This window comes from Pongo abelii, chromosome 13 (assembly GCF_028885655.2).
Source record: "Pongo abelii isolate AG06213 chromosome 13, NHGRI_mPonAbe1-v2.0_pri, whole genome shotgun sequence".
Classification (NCBI taxonomy): domain Eukaryota; kingdom Metazoa; phylum Chordata; class Mammalia; order Primates; family Hominidae; genus Pongo; species Pongo abelii.
Window position 1 is genome coordinate 78,836,367 of NC_071998.2, and position 27,339 is coordinate 78,863,705.

The window sequence follows — 27,339 nt, forward strand, 5'->3', positions numbered from 1 at the left end:
TTGCTATAAACATCCACGTACAGATGTTTGTGTGGACCTAAGTGTTCATTTCTCTAGGGCAATGCCCAGGAGTGGGACTGCGGATATGGTAAATACATGTTTAAGTTTACAAGAAAATGCCCGACAGTTCTCTAAAGTGGCTGTTCCTTTCCCACCTGCACGCTGGGGAGCTCCTGCCTCTCTGCAGCCTGCTTGCACTTGGTACTGTCAGTTGTTTTTTCCCTTCGTTTTTGACATTCTAGTGGGAATGTGGTCATCTAGACCTTCTGCCCATGTTTCCATAGGACCACCAGGGAAGGGCTCTGAGTGGAACAACAGCAGGACCAGGTGTGAGAGGCTGGCTGGTGGGGACACTTTGGGTGCTGGGAGCAGCAGGAGCATTTGCCCCCATAATGAGGCCCCCATGCCAGGGGTGGCCCTGGAGATGCTGGGGTGAGGGAAGCTGAAAAGGTCAACACATTTGTGCAGGGATGGCCATCTGTGACAGCACACTGCCAGTGTCAAACATAATAGAAGCTTCCATGGCCTCTCTGACAAAGGATTTCATCCTACTTTCATATGATCACCTAAGGAACTCCTCTCATGCTCAGCAAAGTCCCTTCCTCCTGTGGCCTATACACCAGGTATGCTCTGCCCTAAGAAAACCCAATTTGTGAAAGTCTAAAGCCTTGGAAAAGATAAATGACCCATGCTGAGCTACACTGTTATGGTTTTATAAGAAAGTCACCACGTGGCTTTTATGGTATGTACTACTGGTATGCTCACTTTCTGGGTTTAAAAATTGCCTACTGAACTTAACTAAATGTTAAAACAAAAACCTATAAAATTAAAGCATACAGGAACCTTTGTAGATTGAAGCCGTAGAGGCATAACATTAGATCTGAGAGAGTCTGGGAGATGATCTCCCCAAGCTTCTTATGCAGAGATGGAGACAGGCTCAGAGGAGGTAAGTGATTTGTATGAGCATTCATGGACAAAAACAGAGGCATGTTTCTAGTCCAAGAAAATGGCTATGGGAAAATATGAAGAATAAAAATCAGTTTCTGTTGTAAATGTACCTTTGTTGTAAATGTACAATGTTACCAGTACTCTCCAGCAGACCACATTCTGGCTGTGTTAAGCACCTTCATCTAAACCATGATATACTTACAGCTTGAGGAATCCTTAGAGAGAAAATGTCAACTATGTTAAACCATCTATTTCCAGCCTGTTACTTTTCTGAACATGCTTTGGTTATATAATATATATTCTGTCCTTGTTCTGAGTATTGCTTTCTCCTCCAGACAAAGCTCTCTCGATATCTATGCACACATGCCCATACATGTGTGTACATGTATGTATATGCACACATGCCTAAAACATAACCGCTGTGTGTCCTAGGCAATTCCATCGCCTCCATCCCAGATGAAGCATTTAATGGATTACCAAATTTGGAAAGGCTTGATCTGAGCAAAAATAATATCACTTCTTCAGGCATAGGTCCAAAAGCATTCAAGGTAAATACATGCTCTGATTTGTCTATTTGGACGAATGGCTTCACTATGACTTGCACTGGTTGGAGATGGGGAAGGGAGGAAAAGGAAAATGCTTCTAATTGGTAGTCTTCTTCTAAGAAAGTTTCCTCTCTGATGTCCCTAAATTGAATTCAAGTTTTCCCTTGAATATAGTTTACTATTTTACATACTTTTAGCTTTGCTGTAAGGACACCAATAATAGCATCAGTGACAAAAGTAATGATTTTAATTTATGGAGTAGTTTCTTCCCAAGTAACTGAAAACATGCTAAAATCTGGTCTTTTTGCATATGAAGTATTTTTCTGGAAACAAATTGAGCCTATCTGGAACCTCTATTAACATTTTTCAGGCCAGCAAGACATTGCTTCCTTTTTTTGTGTGTGCAATGAACAAAACCTGATGGAGGATACTTTGGCAGAAGGAGGTTCTGGAAAAACAAATAGGTTCAGATAAAAATTAGGGATAGCTTGGGAAAGAAGAGGGAAAGAGAGAGAACAGGAAACAGCATAGAGTAAACCTTTGAAAGATACAGATTGGACTAATTATATATTTAAAAAAAAAAAAAAAACAGGCCAGGCACAGTGGCTCACGCCTGTAATCCCAGCACTTTGGGAGGCCAAGATGGGTGGATCTTAAGGTCAGGAGTTTGAGACCAGCCTGGCCAACATGGTGAAACCCCATCTCTACTAAAAATACAAAAAATTAGCCGAGCGTGGTGGCATGCACCTGTAGTCCCAGCTACTTGGGAGGCTGAGGAAGGAGAATCGCTTGAATTCGGGAGGCAGAGGTTGCAGTGAGCCGAGATCGTGCCATTGCACTCCAGCCTGGGCGACAGAGGAAGACCCTGTCTCAAAAAAAAAAAAAAGGAGAAAAGAAGAGAGAATTCAAGGAATTTCAGAGCCAAGAGAGAAGGGGTTTATGTTTGTAAACAAAAACTCATAAATGTGTGTGTTTGAAAAGCCAAAAATAAAGCACACTATATTCCACTAAGTGAAACTGTTACTCCCTTGGGCAGTCTTCTGGGTCTTCCACCCACTCTTCAGACAAATCACTGGCCTCTTCTATCCTCAGTTCCTGTTTCTTATCTGGAGTCTAGGCTGGCAGATAAGAGGGTTCTACATTCACACCCTAGATCTACTTCATGCTATGCATCCTTCTCCTAGAAAATGGCTAGCATTAGGGGGTCCTTCTCCTATTTGACCAAGAGAAAAACATTGTAAGAGATTACCTCCTTTTCTTGCTTTGGAATTCTCTGTCCCATTCCGAAACTGTTGAAATTTGAATATGATCACTGGAGAAGTGAATCATTCCATGGGACTTTACTAAAACCTACCCAACGACAATTCCCCACTTGTGGTGGTACAGGCTAGGTTTGACCAATGAACACACAACTACAAATGTGAAAAAGACATTTTTCCAGACAGTCAACTGGATGCCATATTGGAATAGCTTGTGATATCTGTAGTCCTTGGTTTTGAAAAATTTCCACAGTAATTAGTGTTATTTTATGACCTTTCTGGAGTAGATAAAAAACTGGGGTTTACAAGTATGTTTAAAGGATTGATTGCTATCTTAATTGTTAGCATCCATGACAGCTTCAGATTACTGCATGATTTCATAAAATTTCTGTCTATTGCTGTAAAGGTGGAAACCTAAGATCTAGCAAGAATGACCAATCCAGTAGTTATGGCAGCTTTCTCTCACTTTCTAAAGCTGCAATATAAACGTGGTGAGTAAGCTACAAAATAATCATATGTAGTCTGCTGAAAATCCCTGAGAATCAATGCTATTACCAGGATCAATATCAACCTGGCAGGGGGAATAAGGAGTTTGCTGTGTGGCCTGGACATTACTGTCTAAGCCTAAGGAAGGAAGGTTTGTGAGACTTTTAGTCACGACCATTATGTGAAATGTGACTGCACAGCTGTGACTAGATAAAAAAGTAACTTTGAGATTTGCTTTTTAAGCTTCTGAAGAAGTTAATGCATTTGAATATGGATGGAAATAATTTGATACAGATTCCTTCACAATTGCCATCTACATTAGAAGAACTTAAAATCAATGAGAACAATCTTCAGGCTATCGATGAAGAAAGTTTATCAGGTATTTAATATTTGTTTTTCAATGATGTGCTTCCTTATAATCTTTCCTATATAGTCCTGTAGAAATTTTATTTACCGTGTTGCCAAATGAATAAATAGTAAATATTTTTAGGTCACTTAACCATTTGAGTTGATAAAACTTCTTTTAATTATTGACTGGTAAAACGTAAAATGAATTTTAAACTGCCTATTGTCTTTGTACCTTACCCATGAATAACATTGTTTCTCAATGATTCCAGGTTCTTATTATTCACAAGGCAATAAATTTACTACAAATCCAAAATATCTGAAGAATTACACTAAATATTCCCCGCACTGCCGTGTGTTTTGTGTTATGGATCGACAATTTTGTCGGTTCTTTGTAGCGACTAACCAGTGCCATGTTTGTTGACTGGATCTCCTTTATCACTCTGATGGTCAACAGACCCCACCCACAACTCTTGCTGCCTCCATACACCTTGCTATTTTCATTTATCATGTGTTGGAACCTAAAAACAAAACTAAGCACAGGGGAATTATGCATGAAATGTGAATAAACGGGCACTGCATATGCGGCTGAGATGCTGTCCTACAAAGAAAGCACATGCTCTTCATGGTATTAACTTTGACTTTGGCAATTTTCTGCCTGAGAGGGCTTGGGCTGGAACTTCTGTACTCATATGTCACTGAAGTCCTGCTAACTCCACACCCCACGGCATGTGGATGCAAGGCTCCCACCGTGGCCTAGCTTTCTGACAGCCTTTAGTGAGTGTGCCCCACGTTCTGTGCACTCGACATTGCTGGAACTGGCCCCTCTTCTGCTTGTTTTGGGACTGTGCCAGACAGCTGAAGTTGTCATATTGTGACTCTGTATAGAAGAGGCTTTATCACATTTTACTTTTCATGAATTCTAGCTAATGCCTTTGATTATACTGTGTACTTTTTTGAGACAAGGACTGCCTACTTTTCTTTTTATCTTCCTAATAGTCTAGCATAGCTCTTGAGGTACAGTGCTCAACACTGTCTGTTTACTTGCTTTGAAACATATTATGTTTTTATTTATTATGTTATTTATTAAACAAAGCCTTTAAATGAATAAAACAATTCAATTATTTCCTGTAGCTCCCAAAAAACGTCACAGGAACAAAACACTTCTGGTATTGAGAAAAGAACAATAATAATGAGAATTGCCAAATCTGAGGATTAGTTATGGAAATACTCAATTTCCAGATGGATTTCAGGACACACAGAAAAACATTAATAAACACAAATTTCGATGCAGACTGCCAAATGGGAAAGACATTAGAAAATTCAATTTCTAACTGCTGAAGACCAAAGGGTGTCAGCAATTTAGAACAACTGTACTAACAGGCTGTATATGAACTATAAGTCAGTCACACTTTTAGTTGGGTTATCAAAACGAGATGTTATAAAACATGCACTCCTGACTGTGAAGGTGCTTTCACACACCCCTGGAACTGCCTTCCAGAGTACTCTTCTCCTCCCTCATTCACAAATGCTTCTAGATTCCCAGAGTGTTGACAGGAAGCCAGGGTGAACGGGCTGTCTGCCTGCCTTTCTTAGCCCACCTTTCTCCACAGTCCGAGCACCCGAGGAGCCTCGGCCCCATGCCGGCAGTGCTTTCTGTCCTCCGGCTCAGATACCCCCGGCTGCACTCCCTGGGTGGGCTGAGTTCTAAGAGCTACTGCAGTACTGGCCCCTCGGGTGCTGGGCTCCCCCTAGCTGGGAGTCCTGATGCTGTGGATGGTCAGGCTGGCTTCCAGGAGTGCTGTGAGGCCACCCTGCTTCTGTGTGGAAGCAGGTGGCCCACTGCTCTCCCATCATCTCTCTTGGAGCGGCTCCTCACTCATGACCTTTCAGATTATAGCTCCAGAGAGGGGGAAGGAGGGCACTCCAGGGAGAGAAAACAGCACAAAGGTGCAAATAAATGAGACAATTTGGGATACTGTGGGAGATGCAAGCAGGCACGGTGAAGGTGAAGGGCAGGCAAAGAGCAGCACAAGGGGCTGCACACACCTTGCTGAAGGGCAGGGAATTTACCTGCAGGAGGAGCAGAGTCCACCTGAGATGTGCACACGTGTTATGGAGAAAGGGAAGGACTTACAATTGAGAGAGAGGTATGAAAGGTGGAGGGAGGGACAGCGGAGGAAAACCAGGCATGCTTTAAAAGCGTTTTTGTTGTCACTAATGACTGAAACAACTAAACCAGGAGCCCTGGAGGCTGCTCTAGTGGATGACCATGTGACGCTGCCTGCCAGGAACATCGAGGCACCTGCCATGTCCACAGCCTGTCATGGTACCACCCACCATGGAAGACTTCCTGTTTCCTGTCCATGAATCCTTTCAACATCTACCTCAAGTCTCACCTACAAGAAACGTTCTCTAGCTCCATCCTATTTCCTGTTACCTTCTATTTCCTATATATACCAGAGAATAATTGCAAAAGAAAACACAGTGTCCTGAATTTGCACTTTCTCTCTTTTTCTCTCAGTCATGTAATGGCCATTAGTTCATTTCTGTTATCTATTTTTCAATGAAAAACTTCCACTGCATTTCAAAACTTCACCTATGTACTAGAGAAAGATGTCAGATTCTCAGTACCTTTAGTTTTGGAAATGAAAGAGAATATGAGGAAATATAACCACTTATCACAATTTACTGGCTGGCCTGGCTACTTGCTGTTGCTCGGCACTTCCATTAATCCTGAGCACCACCACCAGGTTAACCTTTGTAAAATGTGGCCCTTGTCCTGCCATCCCCATCTTGCTGCCTAGAGAATGAGAGCCAGACGTTGTTGTCCAGGGTGCAAAGGCCCTCCCAGAATTAGCTGAGTGTGGTGGCGGGGGCCTGCAATGCCAGCTACTCGGGAGGCTGAGGCAGGAGAATTGCTTGAACCTGGGAGGCATAAGTTGCAGTGAGCCAAGACCATGCTATTGCACTCCAGCCTGGGCGACAGAGCAAGACTCTGTCTCTAAATAAAAAATAAGATAAAATTTAAAAAATGTGAAAAAAGGCCCTCCCAGTGTACTTCTCTCTGAGCATCAACCTTCACTCCACTGTGCACAGCCACTCCAGGGCTAGTCTCCTCTCCCCCTGAGCAAACCCACATGGTCTTTCACCTACATGTGCTCAGCTGGCTATTTCAGCTTGGAAGTTCCTCCTACTTCTATCTAAATCTTTCTGTCTGTAGGAGCCTGGCACTTTCATACCACTCACATCTACACTGCTTTTTCTTCTTTTAATCTTCCAGCATTTATTATTTCTATTCCTGATGCAACCGTCTTTGCTGTTGCCTAAGAGCAGAACTGAGTCCCACATGGCATTCAGTGCAATGCCCATGAAGGGGGTTGAATAGAAAACATCCCCTAATCTGGGAATTTTGGCCACACCCTGAGCCTCTGACTCAGATGCCTTTGGGTATTATCATTGCTGAGCTGTCCATTTTGCAGCACGGAACTTCCATTTGACCTGGATCATACCACTCCTGAGACTAGTAGAAACAAAGTAGAAAAAACTTGTTTGTATAAAGGCCTTTCTTGCTAGTTCAGTCTGAATGCGTGGAGAATTTTTGATCATCATTCTTTCAAAGCTTCCATTTGGCTGCACTCTGTGCCAACAAGTGAGTAACTTTGATGGGAATTCACTGCTCTGGTTTACTTCTGACTCCCTTGTTCAGAGACTGAGGGTGAGCCAGGGAAAGTGTTCTTTTCTGTGTCCTAGAAAAAGAAATCATTCATTGCATTAAACTTCCACCCACCCCATTGCCTATTATGCTGCCACTTCATACATCTATGTCTTTGCAATGTTTCCAATGACTGTCCACAACTTTCTATTCCTTTCCTACCTGAATTCCAAATCCCTATTCAGCCACCAAATTTCTATGGAAACTCCTCTGTCTCTCTTTCCTATCTCCCTCCCTCTCTTCTCTCTTGCTTCTGTTCCTTACACATATTGTTAGCACCTAGCATTTCAATGATTTTTTTTTTGGGTCTGCCTCACTACTGGATCATGCATTTAGTCCTGGTTGAATTGAGCATCTGGGATGTACAAAGTACTTAGAAAAGGTTTTATAGGAGGATACAAAGGTTTAAAAAAAACTGTATTTGCCCTCCAAATAAACTGGCCATTTCACATGACATTTCAAAAGGCTACAAAAATTTGCATGGTTTTTCAATTATCCTAATATTCTAATACTTTTATTTTTTATAGACTTAAATCAGTTGGTCACCTTAGAATTGGAAGGAAACAATCTCAGTGAAGCCAATGTCAATCCTTTAGCTTTCAAACCTTTGAAGAGCCTAGCCTACTTGCGTCTGGGAAAAAATAAATTTAGAATTATACCGCAGGGCCTTCCTGGTTCTATTGAGGTAACAATATATTTTTTTAGTGTTTTAAATGTATTATATTTGAAATATGGTATACTACAACAAAATATATTTTAAGACTATTGTGATGTAAATTAAACTCTAGTTTCATGCTGTATACAGAATTTCCTATAATTTAAGCATTGTTTTTCTTCAAGCAATACAAAATTCTGAATCGAAATTATAATTACTAGTAGAGACACCTGATAAAGTGAAAAATGGTACTTCTGATAGCTCTTGGGGGAAATGGGAGAAAGGAATTGAGAATTTAAATGAAACCACAACTTCCATGAGGTACTCTGAGTCTCAAGACAGTGTAAACCGTCCCAATCTAGAAATGTGACGCTTATCACAGAAGCTCAAACAGGTATTAACCGTAACAGAGTGTCCACTCACAAATTCCAGGCAAAACCACAGACACTCTGACCTAACGGTAACTTGCACAGATACAAGTGTTGTACAAAGAAGGCCTCTGACTGTTCCAGCAACTCTGTAGCTTACAAGTTTTGACCCAGTTCCTATCAAAACTGTCCTGTGATTAACTCCAGGCCCCAAAGCGCAGCCTTGCTTCATTATCCTCTAGAGATGCCCCACAGGTCCCCAGATGTGTGGTCTCCTTGCTGCAGGATGTGCTCCTGGGGATCTTTGGCTGATAAATGTCAACACTCCTCATTTCCTGCATTAAAAACACTGAGGTGGACCGTGCAGTGGCTCACGCCAGTAATCCCAGCACTCTGGGAGTCTGAGGCAGGAAGATGGCTTGAGGCCAGGAGTTTGAGAGTAGCCTGGGCAACATAGTGAGACCTTGTCTCTAAAAAATATATTTAAAAAAATAGCCAGGCATGGTGGTGCACACCTGTAGTCGTAGCTGCTCAGGAGGCTGAGGTGGAGGATCACTTGAGCCCAGGAGTTTGAGACTGAAGTAAGCTAGGATCGTACCACTACACTCCAGCCTGGGCAACACGGAGAGACCCTGTCTCTACAAACCACACCCCACCCTGCCCGCCAAAAAGAACACTGAGGTCCAGAGAGTCTATACATACTGGCAGACCCCGTGGGAACCCAGGTTTCCTTACTAAGCTCCGTTTCTCCTATACCACATGATCATCCAGCCAGAAGTCAGGATGGAGCATCCTCCGGCTGCAGCCCCAGGGAGCCAGAAAAGAGGGTCATCTATTGTGATCCTATGTGGCTGTCATGGCTACCACCCTTCCTCTTCTTCGTATTTCCAGATTAAGTGACAGAGTTATGTAACACTGACATTTATCAGGAGGCTGGCTTTCCATCAGAATCTCCTGGGTTCTTAAGAAATACAGACTCTTGGACCTATCCCAGACATGCTAAGTCAGATTCTTTGTGGGACAGGGCCAGAAATTAATAATTAAAAAATTGAAATTTAAATAGATAATGCATACACATGTTAAAACACATACATACACAATGAGGATAATACAAAAGAGCAATGTGGCCCACTTTGAGCCTGAGCCTCCCATACTGACTTCTCTCTCTCCAAAGGGATCCACTCCTACCAGTCTGGAAAGCAATGGGCATACAAGTGCACAAATGCATGGCACATACTACAAATCCTTCTAAAGCCACTGCTGTACACCTGCCTCACTTAACCATGCAGCCTCAAGGCTGTCTCATGTCATTCTTTCCTACAGCTGCAGAGTTTTCAACATATGGACAGGTGTGCCAGGATTTATTTAACTAGTCTCTTACTGATCTAGCTCACCTCCTAAATACATATGCAGGTAAAAGCAAAAAGTTGAAAATTGCTTTACTAATTTCTAACAAATACCAAAATTAACAAAGAGGGAAATTCTCACAGGTGGAATAGAAGGTGACACTAAAGATATATGCCAGTTTTACCTCTGAATTCTAACAAGAGAACAAGGAGAATTTTTATAATGCAGATCCTTTAGTGAAAAACTCCCTCTAATGCCAACTAAACTTAACTTGAAGGCAGCTAGCTATTAAAAACTTATTAACAGTTCTAGAAAACTTCTCCTTGGTTGTAAATTAAGGCTCTTAATTAACTTTAATTAAATTAATTATAACAAAAGCAAATCTAAAAACATGAGCCTAAAATATTATGGACCACATGAAATAGTAGGAAACAGGCAGCCTGGGAGCTGGAGGCTCGGCTAGGACAAGCCCCTCTCAGCATTAGTCACGTAACCACAGGTGGGCTTCCCTGTCTCTCCAGGCCCAACTTAACTCCACTGGTAAGTAGAGATAATAATTTCTGTCTACTTTTCAGAGTTTTGAAGCCCAAATGAGATAATTTATGTGAATAAGTATTATTAAGTAGAGAGCCTTGTATAATTATTTCGGTATGCCATTTCTTGCAACATATTATAGCTAATACATTTTAAATAAAATTCATTTGATTCCATAACCATGACAGTGTGTTTTATTTTACTAACTAGTTATAAAATTTGACAACTTTCCTGTAATTCCAGCACTTTGGGAGGCCGAGGCAGGTAGATCACTTGAGCTTAGGAGTTCGAGACCAGCCTGAGCAACATGGTGAGACCCTGTCTCTACAAAAAATACAAAAATTAGCCAGGCTTCGTGGCGCATACCTGTAGTCTCAGTCACTTGTGGGACTGAGGTGGTAGGATCACTTGAGCCTGGGAGGTCAAGGCTGCAGTGAGCAGTGTTTGTGCCACTGCAATCCATCCTGTGCGACAAAGTGAGACCCTGTCTCAAAAAAAAAAAAAAAAAAAAAAAAAAAAAGACAACTTAAAAATATGAGCTTACTTGAAAGAGCAGTAAAAGACTCTTTAGATAATACTAATGATAATAGTCTATGTCACTATTTTAGTCTCCATGAAATTGAACATATCAACTAACACAAAAGAAAAATAATAGTCTTTTATCTTAATTATAGGAATTATACCTAGAAAATAACCAAATTGAAGAAATAACTGAAATTTGTTTCAATCATACCAGAAAGATCAATGTCATTGTACTACGTTATAACAAAATTGAAGAAAATAGGATTGCTCCTTTAGCCTGGATAAATCAAGAGTAAGTACATGCTACAATTTAAATTTTATTGAACTATTTCTTCCTCTCGCTATTATTAAACAGAGTATGAAAACTGGGAATGGGATAAGTGAGGGAGGTGATGATACTGAAGGGCTCGGAGACAGAATCGTTTCTTAGTGAACCCTTACCCTATCCCCAAAGTGGGCTACTTCATGCAGTTTCCAACCTGTGCATTGCATGACTGGTGTTAGGATTACTGCAGTAACTACTGTTGTTGTCACCATACTGCATACTGGACACCATATCATATGCCAAGTGCTGAGCTAGCAAGAACTGAGCCCCAGCTGTCTGATTTCGAGGTCTGCCCACTAATGGTCAAATGCCACTCTAGCTCTGTCTACCTCACAGGTTGTCAGGAGGTTTGAATGAAGGATTATTCCCCTGTACACAGTGAGAAAGAAATCTGCCATACTCCTTCTCCTCATAATCATTAGGTGGAAGCACCAGGCTCCAGAGCCCAGGCCTGTTCTCCTACACTACACAGCCTTCTTTTCTCCAAACTATTTCTTCACCTCAACTCTTACAAAATAGACTGAAGAATGCTTGGCCTAACAGTGCAGGCCAAAAGTAGACTGTCTTCCTGGACAAGAATCAGCAGCCTCTGGCCGTAGCTTTCAGTGAAGGGGGAGGGAGTCAGAAGCAAGCCCTGCAGCAAATCCAGCAGACAACTGGGATCTGGGATTGCGTGTCCTGGAACTATGTGCCTAAGTAGCACAGCCTGGGACACGTGTCATTCAGAAGCAGGATGGAGAGGCCAATTGGGCTCAGCAGCATGTGGCACTGAGCCCACTGTGGGCAGAGAAGTCTTCATCAGGTGAAAAGAGGGTGTGGGGCAGAAGCCTTAGGAGACTCAGGTGGGGTTCCTGAAACAAGCCAGTGAGTTCACCACGTTTCCCAGATCTTCTAGATGATTAACAGCATTTTCTAGATCCCTCAGGCTCGCTTCAAGTCCCAGGTGTGCCAGGTCATCAAATCAAATGTGGAATGAAAATGTAGGGGAAGGGGAACCAAAACAAGCCAAACAAACCAAACTTCCTTGCTGGAACCAGAGACAACTTTACAGATAGGCATTTAGATGTATGTTGGGATTCACGGGATTTCATTTTAGATTCAACACATCAACCGTACAGATATTTTAGTCTTTGGGCCTCAGTATTGCCTCTAGGGATATGACTTTTTCCGTCCTAGTCTTTGATGCTCCTCTCGCATGGACTCACATAGCTGGGAGGCAGTATGGCACACTGGTAAGGACATGCACCTTGGTGCAAGAGACTAGGGCTGGCTTTACCTGGAAAACTTCCTATCTGGAATCATCACTACAAACTGGGTGCTTATAGGAAAATGGACCAGCATCAACACTGGCCTTATCAAAATTTAGAGCTGATGATCACCATCCTGATGTCCCTACCCTGTTTACTTTTTTCTTTGCTGCAGAAATCTAGAATCCATTGATCTCTCCTACAACAAGCTCTATCACGTCCCCTCCTATCTACCCAAGTCCTTGCTGCACCTCGTACTCCTTGGGAACCAGATTGAACGGATCCCTGGCTATGTGTTTGGCCACATGGAACCAGGCCTGGAATACTTGTACCTGTCATTTAACAAACTTGCTGATGATGGCATGGACCGTGTCTCCTTCTATGGGGCATATCATTCCCTGAGAGAATTATTTCTGGATCACAATGACTTAAAATCTATACCACCTGGGATACAAGAAATGAAAGCACTACATTTTCTGAGGCTGAACAACAACAAGATACGGTAAATTTTGGCTTTTGCAAGTATCTGTTTAAATTTTGGTTGGCAAAATATATGATAAAACAACCATGACATGATCTCTGGGATTTACGTTAAGGGAAAAAAAAAAATGGTGCTAAGGGGTTGGATTAAACAAGATTGGCAAATGTTAGTAATTACTAAAGGTGGATGACAGGTATGTGAGGATTCATTATAAGTTTTTCCTACTTTTGCACATGTTTATAAATTTCCATAGTTAAAACATCTTTTGGCCAGGTGCAGTGGCTCACACCTGTAATTCCAGCACTTTGGGACGCCAAGGCGGGCAGATCACCTGAGTTCAAGAGTTTGAGGCCAGCCTGGCCAACATGGTGAAACTTCGTTTCTACTAAAAAATACAAAAATTAGCAGGGCGTGGTGGTGCGTGTCTGTAATGCCAGCTACTCTGGAGGCTGAGGTGGGAGAATTGTTTGAACCTGGGAGGCAGAGGTTGCAGTGAGCCGGGATGGTGCCACTGCTGCACTCCAGCCTGGGTGACAGAGTGAGACTCCATCTCAAAAAAAAAAAAAAAAAAACCAGATTATTATATATAACACTTAGAACTTTAGAGACAGGTTCAAATGAGTCTTCAGAGCAATAGATTATGTTACTACTCCCACCTCCATGTGTAAATAAATAAAACTAATCCATAGAGCATAAAACCTAAATATATGCTAAAATTAAAACTGCTTCTATCTAGATTTTTCCGAAGTCAGATTTCTGAATACATTTATTGAGACTCACTTTCCCTACTTTTGGGAACACATTTTTCTGCATGTGTTCAGCTTATATACCGAATCATCACTCCTGCCTAGATGGCATGAGTGTCTTGAGAATTAATCCAGAATATTTTGTTAGTAAGGTCTTTATCATTGGCAGTGAGGGAGACAATAACCTTGTTGTTCTGTCCCTGAGAATTATGCCTCTTAGTCTTTCCCCTTCTCTAAAAGTCCAAATAAACTAAATGCCTACAAAGACAAAACAAAAACACAGAAAAGTTCGTGTTTTTAAAGGTACTGGAGGAATAGATGGGGGTTTGGGAAGGCTTTGTAAAATTCAGTTTCAAAATTTTTTGGCAAAAATACTTCACAGGTTGTGCCATATGCTTCATACTGCATTGCATCAGAAGGCGTCTAATGTTTGTCCCACCTTTTGTGATTCTAAAATTGATCACTGGATTGAGGTGGTCACAGCCTGGTATCTCCTAAGACAAACTTACTCCTTCATCATTGAACCAATGGTTTCACTCACAGATGAATGTTGTTTGAATTCTTATTTCATTAGGGGTAACAAAATGATGAATTTCTATTTTTGCCATGCTTCTCATGCTTATTAGCTGGAATTCCTCTGTAAAAAATTTTTTGCTCATCAACTAGGGCGGTTTTGTCACTTTGAAAGGCAAGAAAAAAGCTCAGTTCTTTCCTTTAAACCACCAGTGGGAGTAAGAAGTTGGAGCCTGAATGTTTTTGCTTTATTTTGTTTTAGGGTTCTCTCTTTTTCTGGTGAATCAATATATACTTAGGCTTTCATGTAAGCAGTTATGTTTCAATCAATTGCAGTCATCTGGACAATGGTCGCCATTCAAACTGGCTCTTGTGTCTGCGCACTTGCTTTTGGGCACACGTGGGCCTCAGGCTTACTTTCTGCATTCCCTACTGCAGACCTTCCTCCAAAGAGCCTGGCTTCTTTCTTTGGGGAACAGTATTGAGAAGCCCCAAGTGGGAACGAGACGTGGTCCTTTCAATTGTGTTGCTATTGTTTTGAGGCCTTTCAGTGGACTGCCAGGAAATTCCGTATTTTGAAAAGAAAGTAAGTTCAGACTGACATTCCCAAATCAAATTTAACATAATTGAATATTAATTCCTTTTATTAAAACTTGTTTCTCTTACACTGAAAATCTAGGTTCCCAACAATATTAACTTGGATGATCTTACAATATGTAAACAATTGTTTCAAAATGACATCATTATTACTGCTAACAATAAAAACTTTAAGTTTATTATTTTTTGGTAGCTCTATCTGTCTTTAGGATAAGTTCCACTAAAGAAGTACAGCTGATATATTTCCTCTGTAATATGTCAACAACTTAATATTCAGACATGTTATTTAGTTTATTTTTGGTTTTTAGAAATTGCTTTTTTCTTTTTGAATATTATTTTTGACTGTGTTAAATATTTATAATTCCAAAGTCAAAACTGTGTAAGAAGTTGAATTAAGAGAAGTCTTACTTCTATGATTGTCTTTTTTTTATATATACATATTTTCTTTTTACTATAAGTTTTAGGGTACATGTGTACAATGTGCAGGTTTGTTACATATATATACATGTGCCATGTTGGTGTGCTGTACCCATTAACTCGTCATTTAACATTAGGTGTATCTCCTAATGCTATCCCTCACCTAACGTCTATGATTGTCTTTTATACACTATATGATCCTTCCCATAGGTTAAATTTTTAAATTTCTAGTTTATCCTTCCAGTATTTATTTTTGCAAACAAAAGCCTACATACATATACATATTTCCCCATCCATAATTATTATACAAATTATTACACAAAAGGGCAGTTTTCTCTCTATATATGTCTTAGTCCAATTCTGATGCTATAAAGTAATGCCCAAGGCTGGGTAATTTATAAAGAGAAAAGGTTTATTTGGCTCATGGTTCTTCAGGCTGTGCAAGTAGCACGGCACTGGCATCTGCATCTGGTGAGGGCTTTCAGGCTGCTTCCACTCATGGTGGAAGGGAAGATGGAGTGTGTAGAGATTACATAGCAAGAGAGGAGGCAAAAAAGAATGGGGAGGTGCCAGACTTTTTTTTTTTTTTTTTTAAACAACCAACTCTTATGGGAATTAATAGAACAAGAACTTACTCACTCCCCTGATCCTAGAGAGGATATTAATCTATTCATGAGTGACCTGCTCCCCATGACCCAAACACCTCCCATTAAGCACCACCTCCAACACTGGGGATCAAATTTCAACATGAGATTTGGAGGGGTCAAAAAAACCAAACCTTATGGGGTATGTGTATTTTTTCTACCCTTTTTTTCTTTTTTCTTTCTTTTTTTTTTTGAGACAGAGTTTTGCTCTTGTTGCCCAGGCAGAAGTGCAGCGGCGTGATCTCAGCTCACTGCAACCTCCACCTCCCAGGTTCAAGCGATTCTTTTGCCTCAGCCTCCCAAGTAGCTGGGATTACAAGGATATGCCACCATGCCCGGCTAATTTTGTATTTTCAGTAGAGATGGGTTTCTCCATGTTGGTCAGGCTGGTCTTGAACTCCTGACCTCAGGTGATCCATCTGCCTTGGCCTCCGAAAGTGCTGGGATGACAGGTGTGAGCCACTGCACCCAGCCTACCCTTTACTTTTTAAAAGTATCAGTATATCACTCCCCATCAGTATGTAGAGAATTTCTTCATTCCTTTTCACAACTGAATATTATGCGGATATACTATATTTTATTCAATCAGTTCCGTATTGATAGACATGTGTTTCCACTCTTACTACTAAAAATAATGCCACAAAAGATAAGTTTGTATAAATGTCATTTTGTTTTTTTCCAGTTTAACTTTGGGATAAAAATCCTAGGAGTGGGAATGTAGAGTGCAAAGGGTAAAGTGCATATGTAATTTTGCTAGATACCACCAAATTCCTCTCCAGAGGGGGCGCACCATTTTGCATTCTCTTCAGTGGTATTTGATCGGTCCAGGCTCACTATTAGAATATGTTAATGAGCTTTTGGATTTTTTTTTTTTTTTTTTTGCAAACCTTATAAATAAAAAGTGGTATGCCAGTAAAGTTTCAATTTACATTTTTCTTCTGAATGAAACTGAGCATTTTCCATTTTCCTCCTAGATTCTTAGGAAGCCTTTGTATCTGCGATATAAGTTACTTTCTCCTTCTTTGTCATGTTGTTTAACTTTGCACTTTCTTTTTAAAACCTGCAGTAAATTTTAAATCTTTTCATTCAGTGCTTCTGGTTTTCAAATCACATATAGAAAGAATCTCCCGAGTCAGAGGGTGTGACCACAGTCTGTTCTAGTGCTTCTATGGCTTCATCTTTCACATTTGAATCTTTGATGTAGTTGGAATTTATTCTGGTCTATAAGGATCCAACTTTATTTTAAGAACAAAATTTTTTTAACAAATGTTAAACTTAACTCCTAAAGGCAGACTATTACTTGGACCATGTGTGACTTGCATGTCTATTTTTCCTTAGGAACATTCTTCCAGAAGAAATCTGCAATGCTGAAGAGGATGATGACTCAAATCTGGAACATCTTCATCTTGAAAACAATTATATTAAAATTAGAGAAATACCATCTTACACATTTTCATGCATAAGATCATATTCAAGTATCGTTCTTAAACCACAAAACATCAAGTAATTCCAAGTTTTCCTTTGCTGTTTATAAATTTTACTCATGTATTTGTAGTAGCTGCATTTGTCATTAATAAGAGAGACATAATCCTCCTGTTATACTCAGTATCATTATATGCTAGTCAACCTGATTCACTAACACACAGATGAACAACCAAAATACACCTAAAAGGTATAGTCTCTAGGAGTTTTATTAATAGTAAAGGTAAAATCTCTCAGTTTCCCACCTCTAGAAAGAGGCCATCTCACTAGAATAGGATATTATGCATACTGAGCTAGACCAGGAGTCTGGAACAAAATAAACACAGCCTTTATAATCAACTTGAGTACTGGTGTTAGCTGAGAACTCTGTAAGTACCTTTAAAAATTATGTATCTTTTGGTTCAAGATTAAGAAGCATAATGACAACAAAAAAAGCAGGCAGAATTTATGAATAAGTGTTGTTTATTATTCTGTTAAAACAATAATTTGTTAATTTCTTGTAAGGCCCTGTGCTATAATTGCTGGTATAAATATAACTGAATATTGGGGTAGCTTTCATTTCTTCCATTAATTACATGTGTAAAATTAAAACACTACTGTAATGTTAATTTCCTGGTTTTGAAAATCATATTATGGTTATGTACATTGTTAACATTAAGGAAAGCTCGCAGAAGGGTGTGCATAAATTCTATACTCTTTTTGAAACTTTTCTATAATTCTAAAATTATTTTTTAAAGTTAAACAGCATATTAAGATTACCTTCACTATTCTTCACTCAAGATTAAGATATTTTTTGAAAAGCAGTAGAGTTTGCTTAAAATACAAATTAATTATTCTTGACTATAACCTTGTAAAGGTAAATCTAATGTATAAATTTTTGAAAAATTTTGCACCACTGGTCATAGCATCTGTCTCCTTTGCCTGAATTTACTGAAATACATCATTTTATTTAGTTCAATTGAAATAAAGCTATGTCTTTACTATGTATTGGCCCTACCAAAATCATATATTAAAATTTTCTAACATAATGATCTTTTATCTTTGTATTGCTAAAGTAATTTATAAGACATATATAGAAACTATGTTGACTTCTTTTGTTACTCTCAGTTTTATGTCTTGGCTAGGAACTTAAGTGCCAGTGTTGGCCTCATTGCATAGGTTTCTCTCATTTTTTAAGCTTTAGTTATTTAATCATTTAATAGTTCTTTCACCACTCTAGGAACCTTCCATCCCCACTTCACAAAGCTATTATAAGAACCAGAAAAGAATGTAAAGCATTTTGGAAAGTATGGTGTGGATGATGAATGCAGTTATTATCTCATATAAAACTGAGAGGAACCAGCATAGCCAACCACAATTGACAATTTCATGGGTGACTTTCAGTTTCATGAGTGTGAAAAGTTTGACTTATTCCATAATGTTATTATTATTATTTTTTTAGACGGAGTGTCGCTCTGTCGCCAGGCTGGAGTGCAGTGGTGCAATCTCAGCTCACTGCAACCTCTGCCTCCTGGGTTCTAGCGATTCTCCTGCTTCAGCCTCCTGAGTAGCTGGGACTATAGGCATGCATCACCACTCCCAGCTAATGTTTGTATTTTTAGTAGACATGGGGTTTCACCATGTTGGCCAGGATGGTCTCAATCTCTTGACCTTGTGATAAGACCGCCTTGGCCTCCCAAAGTGCTGGGATTATAGGGATAAGTCACTGCACCAGGCAAGACTTATTCCATAATGTTACTTCTAAGCCTGCTTTCTTAATAGGTAGGATTCAGAGATTATAACATGAACAACAATAATAATATGAAGATAACTGTTAGACTCAAGAGTCAAAGACTTATAGCAGGTTGTTAGGAAGAAAAATAGAATTTTATGGAACAAAAGTTGAGCTTTGTAATCAGTTTAGGAATGAAGGAGCATTACTAATTTTAAATTGGCCAGGTTGACTTTAAGAGACAGGTAAAAACAAGAAGATAAGGTTACACATCCATTTAACAACCCTTGTGCAATACTTATTGATGTATGAATACAAACACATTGACATAAATGGTTTAAGGCAATCTAAGCTGTAAACAAAATTAGTATTAAAGGGGGCTCAAACTGAATAAGGTGAGTCAGCAGAACTAGCATCTTGGGATGACACAGAGACAGATACTAAACGATTCATTCATTCATTTCTTACTCTGACTTTATTCAGCTGTGTTTCAGATGCTGTTCTAGAGACAGTGACAAACAGATCAGATGTGGCCTTTCCTCTCTGGTAGAGGCAATAAGCAGGAAATCAAACAGACAAGTAAGCAGGCAAGTGCTGTGCAGTCAGAAAAATGGTTGACAATGTGATGAGCACACTGGGGCCTGAGGGCTGCCAGGAGACTACGGCCACCCTCAATGGCCTAGATTAACAGCAGATCCAGATCCGTGCCTGTGGAGAAGACACACTGTGGGCTTGCTGTGCATGTCTCTTCTCAACTCTGCTCTGGCTGCAGAATCCCCAAAAAAAAAAAATGAAAATCAGAATGACTGATTGAAGCTTTTTTCTTAAGTGGAAGTTGTACTTATTTCTACTGATTTTATAATTTTTAAAATATGGCTAGCATGGAACTTGTTCAGCCCTGAAATTCCATGATGTTCTAGATGGGAAGTTTTAATTCCATAAAAAAGTGATAAATGTCCTTATAGCAAACACTCTTCACAATATAATGTACTAAAAAACAGATGTTCTGTTTGGCTTCAAAAATTACACTATAATTACTAACACACATATACACTAAAGAAGTCCTGGTCTAGCCATGATCTAAAAATATTAATGGTGTGTCTTGTCTTTGCATATATATACAAGGAACAGTATAATTTTGAGATATGGCTTATTATCAATAAGAATATTATAAGCAACACTAAAGAAATTATTTAGTGAAAGACATACAGAGCCTGGTATAAGGAAATAACTACACCAGGAACCAAGAGACGGGAGCCCATCTTGTTCTTCAATAATTATGCAGTCATTTTACTTCTTTGGGATTCATTTGATTCAATTATAAAATAACATGTTTGGGACAGATCAGTGGTTTTCAGACAGGGTTCATTAGGGGTTTCATGTCACTGATAAGGAAGTGAACAGACCTCTTTCTTCAAACAAAGCAGCTTTGCTCTCATCAGAAAGTGTTCACTCCCATCCCCCTTTTCTTCTTACAATCAACAAACTAGGTACTATCTAAATGAAACACTAGGTTTTAAAATCCATCAAGAACATGCAGCCTTCTCTTCCCTTTCTCCAGCTCCACCTACATTCCTGGAGCATCCAGGCTGAAGAGGCTTGGCCTTAGGAAGAGACTGCCTGTTTTTCCTTCTGAGCACCAGTGCAGTGGGGTGAGATTAGCCCTGAGCAGACTGCTGGGCCCCTGACCGCCTTAAATGGCTAGTCGATAAGCTTCTGTAGAAACGAGCACAGTGCTGCAAGCTCACCAACCTCCTTGCAGGGCAGGTGATGACGCTGGGGCTCAGCGAGGGCAGGTGGCACATGAGAACAGGGAATATGTGGCTGAGTCTGGAGTTCCCCTGCATCTTCTGACTCTGAAGCTGGTGCTCCTCCTGCTGAACCAAGCTGTCTCTCCCTTAGAATTTGGATGGAAAGTCTAGGGGACCCAAGAGTGGCAGGCTGCCTAATAAAACATCCGAACCTGGGCGGCTGATGCTCAACCGGAGGGTATAGGGCATGTGGTATGGCAGGTGTTGCCAACGAGGGGAGAAAGATACTTAAAACCACCTCTCCTTCAAATGGCATCATCAAATGGCTCCACGTACATCTCCTTAGAAGCCATTCTCATTAAGTCAAAGTTAATTACTCCTTAAGATGACTGCTTGCGTTAAAACACAAAAAAACTACCCACAATGTTGTACAGTTGAAATAAGCAGTGTCCTCTAGTTGTCATGGACACCTCCAGAGGTCATCAAGACGATTATTCCCACTCACACATAATTATTCCAGTAACTGTTTAATAATATGTAGTATAAATCTTTAAATTGACTTGGAAATGTTAACAAATTATGACAATGTTTGTTTTAAGATTATTTCAGATTCGGCATAAGTATATGAAAATTTAAGCCACAAATTACAGGTATATAGCTAAAGGATAAAACCCCAAATTTTTGGCAGCATATTTGTGTTAAGCACAGTGCTTCAGGCAAAAATGGTTTCTCTAATTTGACTAATTTAGGTGGGGAGTAACAGAAGATGACTGTGATATAATACAGGATATGATTAACACTAAACCATACAACACATACACGTAGTTCAGAGGAGAAAGATCAATGGACCTTGAAACAGGAATGTGAATCAGTGAGGGAAGCAGATGGAGGGACTCACGTCTGGGCTCATTGGTCAGAAGTCTAGCCTCACTATGGCAGGAAAGGAGAGGCAAGACGAGGGCTCCTCAGGCCAGGAATTAGACCAGATTCAAGGAGATGAGAAATGCAGCGTACCACTGAAAAATGCAGAAGCAAGAAGTGTTCCATGAAAGCAGTAGTTTAAGAAAGGAAAAAGAATTACCCATTGCAAAAATCTAGAAAAAGAGTGAGAGCCTTCACAGCACAGATACGAGAGACACCAAAAGGAATTCAGTGAACAGTTATCTTGTCAGATAAGGGGCACACAGAAAAGAAGGGACCAAAGAAGAAACTGCTCTGATTCTCATAATGCTGCTAAGAAGTTGAGAGCCGGGGCCATCTGTGAGAGAATGCTGAACTTGGGGTGTCAACATGGGGGTCAGGCAAGACAAGGAGAGGACAGTAAAGACGGGAAGGTATGGGGTCAAAGCTGAATGCACAGGCAAGGATGTATACCTGAAGGGACCTACAAGAGAAAGGCAGTTGAGCCAATCTCTGATGGGCGCTGACCCTCAACTTCAAGGGAGGGACACAGAAGTCAAGTTCACTGCAGTCTCCATCTGACTTGAGCCTTTCACCTTACAGAGCCAGCTTCCAAGCACAGGATGAACTGCACCTAAAAGCCTAGCTCCTCAGGGCCCCCAGCCCCACAAAACCCCCACTATTCAGTGCCTGTGCCACTACCCAGGACAGATCTGGTATTATTAGGTAGGTCTGTAGTGATTATCTCTTTAGTGTTATTAGTTAGGTCCTACATAATGATTATCTGGAATTATTAGTTAGGTATTGATTACTTTTTTTGTGTATATGGGTGTTGTACAGTAGCTGGGTTGAGGGGTATAACTTGTTTCTCCAAAAAGACTGTAAAACTTAACAGAACAGAGACAACTCATTTCTTAAACCCCTGAATTTTGTGCAAAGTAGGTGCTAAAATGTCTCTTGAATAAAGAGTTCCATCTCCTTTATCTCCCAGTCAAAACTGGTTCAGCTTATGAGTTACATTATCCAAAGAGTTGATATTATCCAAAGTTGACATTACTCCTAAATAAAAAAGAAAGGAACCTGCAAAATTTAAGGATTTTCACAGAAAAACATAGAAACTGAGCAGAAAAAGATTTATACAGGGTTACAAAAGTAAAAGGGAATCATTTATGTTATTAACATTTCTGACAAGGACCTCAAAAAGCTAAGTATATTTTTTAAACAATTAAGTTATACTTTGACAACTGGTAATACTTAGTAATCAATCTGATTGCTCTTCATAATAGCAACACTGACTATGCCTTCCAAAGCCATCATTTAAACATACCATAAATTACTATGTTCCTAAGATGCTGACTTAAAAGAATGAAATACTCAAATTCTGCTGTTGAAGTGAAACTTCAAAGGGTGAAGTAAAACCCTTTATGATATTGATTCCACCTCTTTCCCTTATTTAGAAAAAGGATAGAAAATGTCCTCATGGCAGAAACATTTACAGACTGACAGATGACTGAACTATTTATCTATCCATGATTGAACGTAAATTCAGATCCTTGATAGACTTAACATTCAAAAATATTAAAAGTACCCATGAAAAGAAGTTTCTGCCCAGCTCTAACTTAACACCAAATGACCATTACAGACCTTAAGCCCCCAAAGTCTGTGAAACGTGGAAATTCATCTCTTGTAGTTAAAAAAACAATAATGAGTATCTTGGCTCTGAACTAGAATCAGTACTAGCCATGGACCTGGCCAAGTTACTTAGAGTTCTAGTTTCTTTGTGCACAAAATCAGGAAACAACATCTGCCTCCCAGGGCTGATGGGAAGACTAAACAAGTTGATATCCTGTGGAGGTGCTGGGCACAGGGTAGACACAATAAAGGTGAGTGTCAATGTTTCCAGGGACAGACTACAGGAAACTGGTGAGCAGGAAGTTACTTAACTTGCTCAAGGCTTCCAGGCCTCTGAGTATGGTGAATATTAATTATTTAAAATAACTGATTTCTTAGATTGGTATTAAATATAGTGGAAAAAGGAGTGGGTCTAGTACACTAAGACAGGGCTCTGCACACATGCTCTGTAAACAGCCAGAAGTAAACCCCTTGGACTCTGTGGGCCAGTGGGGGTCCAGCAGGGACCCTGCAGCCTTGGCAACAGTGTGGCTCTCCTGAGGAGTAGGTGGGAAATTAACAACAAAACCTGAGTTTGACTGCCTTTCTACTGTGTTACTGTATGATCACGTCCATGGCTCGGAACAGAGTGAACCATGGTATACACGAACATCTGAGCAGGATCTCCAGGCTGAGGGAGCCAAGAAGGTGAGGAAACTGGAACTCAAAGAGTGTAAATGACATCTCATCATAAGATTAAAAAAAAAAAAAATCCTGACCATAGGAAAGAAAATTAAGTTTGATCTGTGTGATTCACTGTGATTACTTATAATACCTAAAAAGGGGGAAAATTGTACTTAAAACAGTCAGCCAAACTAGAGAAGTATCTGATCAATGAGCCTGTCCTATAAATGAATTCTTCCCTTAGAAATAACTGCTGAATGAGTCACAAACGGTATAGCAAGACAGTCTGCACTGGCAAACCCAGGCCTTTCCATCTGTAGCCCATGTAGCAAACTTTGGGCAGAAGCTTCCCTACCAAGTTTGTTCCTTTCCTATTCATTTCTGGCCCTATGACCATCAGCCCAATTGAAACCAATCCAACAGAATCAGAGGCATTTGTAAAAGGTTTTCAGAGGAAAATCTACTGCAAACTGTGTAATCCTGAATTAGTCCATGTTTGATTCTACATGTCTTCAATAAGGCTTCAGCTTATGACATGTCTTTTATCACAAGGTGAACACGAGCATTCGAGACTGTAAGCCTGGCTGGAACTCAGTCTGTCACATACTGTTATTTGCAAAGGAATAAATGTTCTAAACTCAGTAAGTAAACTTTAGTGGTGATACAACTAAATCATAAAGGCATGACCATTTCTTCTGTGAAGTTATGTTCCCTTTTCTATATGAAAATGGATAAAATCAAAACTTAGTCTAGCATATTTTTTCCTTTGTATAAAATGTGAAGAATGTGAATCCACGCAAGGGAAAGCAGGACTGTATTAAAAATAACATGTGATTACACTAAATACGTATTAGTTTGGAAAAGAAAAGGAATACATCATGTTATTAAAATGTCCTGGTGTGTTTCTAAGTAACAGAATCTCTGTGGTCAAATAAACTTACATTAAACTATCAACTGATATAAGCAAATCTTTTTATAAGTTGCAATCTGCTGAAGGTTCATTGTTTTGCCTAAACTGGGAATTACATTCACAAACATCAAATTTATATGTGAATCATTTGGAAAGTGAATTTAACTAGTATTATGACACTAGGAATAAAGAATACATTATAAACTGTAAATCTATTCTAGGGCAGCAATTCTTAACTATTTGAAGGATGGACCCCTTTGAAAATATGGTGAAAGCTATAATGGATCCTCTATGCAGAAAAATACATATATAAAAACACTTGGCGTGTATCAAAAGACTCATAAAGTCTTTCCACAAATTCTCTAAGTATTCATATACCCAAGTTAAGAATCTCTGTCTAAGGTACCATCTTAATTAACTTAAAATAAATTTGGCGGTAAATATTTCACTAGAGTGAAGGATAAATCAAAGAGTTAAAGTTAATTTAAGGCAAACTGCCTTATCTGCTCCAATTATTTAGCATTTATTCCCCCTTTATTTGGTAATATTTTCAAGGCCACAGAAAAGTTTAAGTTCACAATGAGCATCTACATACCCTTCACTTATATTCACCAATGAATAATACAGACGCTCTCTGACTTACGATGGGTTACACCCTGATAAACCCACCGTAAGTTGAAAAATCATAGGTCAAAACGCATTTAATACACCTAAACTTTATCTAATGTCATAGCTCAGCTTAAGCTATATACATGTGCTCAGAATACTATATTATTCTTCAGTTGGCAAAATCATCTAACACAAAGCCGATTTTATAACAAAGCGCTGACTAGCTCAAGTAATTTACTGAATGCTGTACTGAAAGTGAAAAACACAATGGTTGTATGGGTACTCAAAGTACAGTTTCTTGCTATCGAGCAAACTTTCACTTAATGGTTTTATATGTTTATTTATTTTTTGAGACAGGGTCTGGCTTTGTCACCCAGGCTGGAGTGCAGTGGTGTGATTGCTGAAGCCTCCACCTCCCAGCCTCAAGTGATTCTCCCACCTCAGTCTCCCCAGTAGCTGGGACTATAGGTGTGTGCCACCATATATAGGTGTGTGCCACCATGTCTGTTCTATTTTATTTTTTGTAGAGACAGGATCTCACTGTGTTGCCGATGCTGACTTAATTGTTTTAGCTTCCCTTGATTATCTTTCCTTAAATCAATTATTATATTGGAGGTTTCACTGTGGTGATTTTCTGTTATTCCTTCTGCATTCATTAGTTGACATTCTTCTGTAGGAAAAACTCTGATCCTTTTAACCCTCTTTTCTCTGTTATTAAAAAAAGGATTTAGTATTGTATGTGTTATAATCCACTGTTTTTATTCTTTTTGAGATGCTCAAACTGCCCCTTCATGGTGGCTTCTATGTTCCTTTTCTGAGTCCTTGGTAAACTCTGCAAACTTTCACACTTCTTGGTACAATAAAACTTTTTCAGACACCTTTACTTCTCTGGCCCAGACCTGTTATGGGCCATTTCTCCAAGGAGTCCTGGTTCCCTTAGTGGGAAACAATATTTAGAAACACAGATCTGGAAACCAGATGTGCTCACTGCTCCCAGGTCTGCTCAGTGGAAAGAGGTAAGAAATTTGTTTAAAACAAAACCATTACTTGTATAGATTCCTCAAAGCGAACTGACTTCAGACATTCATTAAAAATATTTGACACAGCTGGGTGCGGTGGTGCACACCTGTAATCCTAGCGCTTTGGGAGGCCGAGGCGAGCAGATCACCTGAGGTCAGGAGCTCGAGACCAGCCTGGCCAACATGGCAAAACCCCATCTCTACTAAAAATACAAAAATTAGCTAGGCGTGGTGGCCTGCACCTGTAATCCCAGCTACTCAGGAGGCTGAGGCAGGAGAATTGCTTAAACCCAGGAGGCGGAGGTTGCAGTGAGCTGATATTGTGTCACTGCCCTCCAGCCTGGGTGACAGAGCAAGACTCCGTCTCAAAAAAAAAAAAAAAAAAAAAATTGACACATGCAAAATATAATAAACAAAATTGTATAAGTCCTTCATTTTTCATAAATTCAACAGAATGAACATTTAGTGACAATTTATTATAATTCATTTTTCATAACTAGAAACTTCAAGTAGGATGACAGAGTGAGCTCAGCCACATGACACAGCAGAAGCCAGTCCCTGCAACAGGAATTGCTGTGAGGAGAGGGTAAGAGGAGGTCAGGGCAGCAGAGAACCATGGAGGGCCTACGTGCTCAGCAAATTTTTGCTACATAGGACATCAGGGTCAGTTTTTCCAGCTCATATTTTTCCAAATACATTGTAAATTTGGACTACGATATCAAATGTCCTGGTTTTTAAAAATATTATATGCTCCCAACAATCTGCATGTTGAATACTGCCCCTGGGTCACAACCTCCAGTATAAAATAAATTCATTAGAAACCGAAGTGCCTAGTCCACCATGAGGGACACTTGAACATTAAAACCCATGAAATCTTAATCATTTATCCCTTCACAGAAGCTTTTTTAGCATCTACTATACAAAAAACCCTATGTTATGCATATTTACATCCTAGGATTCAGTGGCCT

The 27,339-nt window shown here is 39.8% G+C and overlaps 2 protein-coding genes across 8 annotated transcripts in view; one reads left to right on the plus strand and one right to left on the minus strand.

Moving 5' to 3' along the window:
• The window catches only part of ECM2 (extracellular matrix protein 2), a 40,918-nt gene extending 22,714 nt beyond the window's left edge, over positions 1–18,204 (plus strand). For 3 of the 5 annotated variants that reach the window (XM_024252023.3, XM_024252024.3, XM_024252022.3), the window contains 6 exons: positions 1,381–1,496; positions 3,482–3,617; positions 7,826–7,983; positions 10,877–11,016; positions 12,472–12,798; positions 17,033–18,204. In XM_024252023.3, the coding sequence (XP_024107791.3) occupies positions 1,381–1,496; positions 3,482–3,617; positions 7,826–7,983; positions 10,877–11,016; positions 12,472–12,798; positions 17,033–17,201 (1,046 nt within the window). In that variant the 3' untranslated portion in view covers positions 17,202–18,204. Of the gene's footprint in view, positions 1–1,380; positions 1,497–3,481; positions 3,618–7,825; positions 7,984–10,876; positions 11,017–12,471; positions 12,799–14,474; positions 14,623–17,032 lie in introns of all 5 variants that reach the window. The other 2 variants (XM_063714014.1, XM_063714013.1) reach the window with 1 other exon arrangement.
• Positions 1–27,339, minus strand: part of CENPP (centromere protein P) — a 282,356-nt gene that overhangs the window by 98,139 nt on the left and 156,878 nt on the right. Inside the window, exon 7 of one of the 3 annotated variants that reach the window (XR_008510110.2) lies at positions 19,515–19,653. The exons of the other annotated variants lie outside the window; for them this stretch is intronic. The gene's annotated coding sequence lies outside the window, so the exon portion shown is untranslated. Of the gene's footprint in view, positions 1–19,514; positions 19,654–27,339 lie in introns of those variants that run through there. 3 annotated transcript variants of the gene reach the window in all.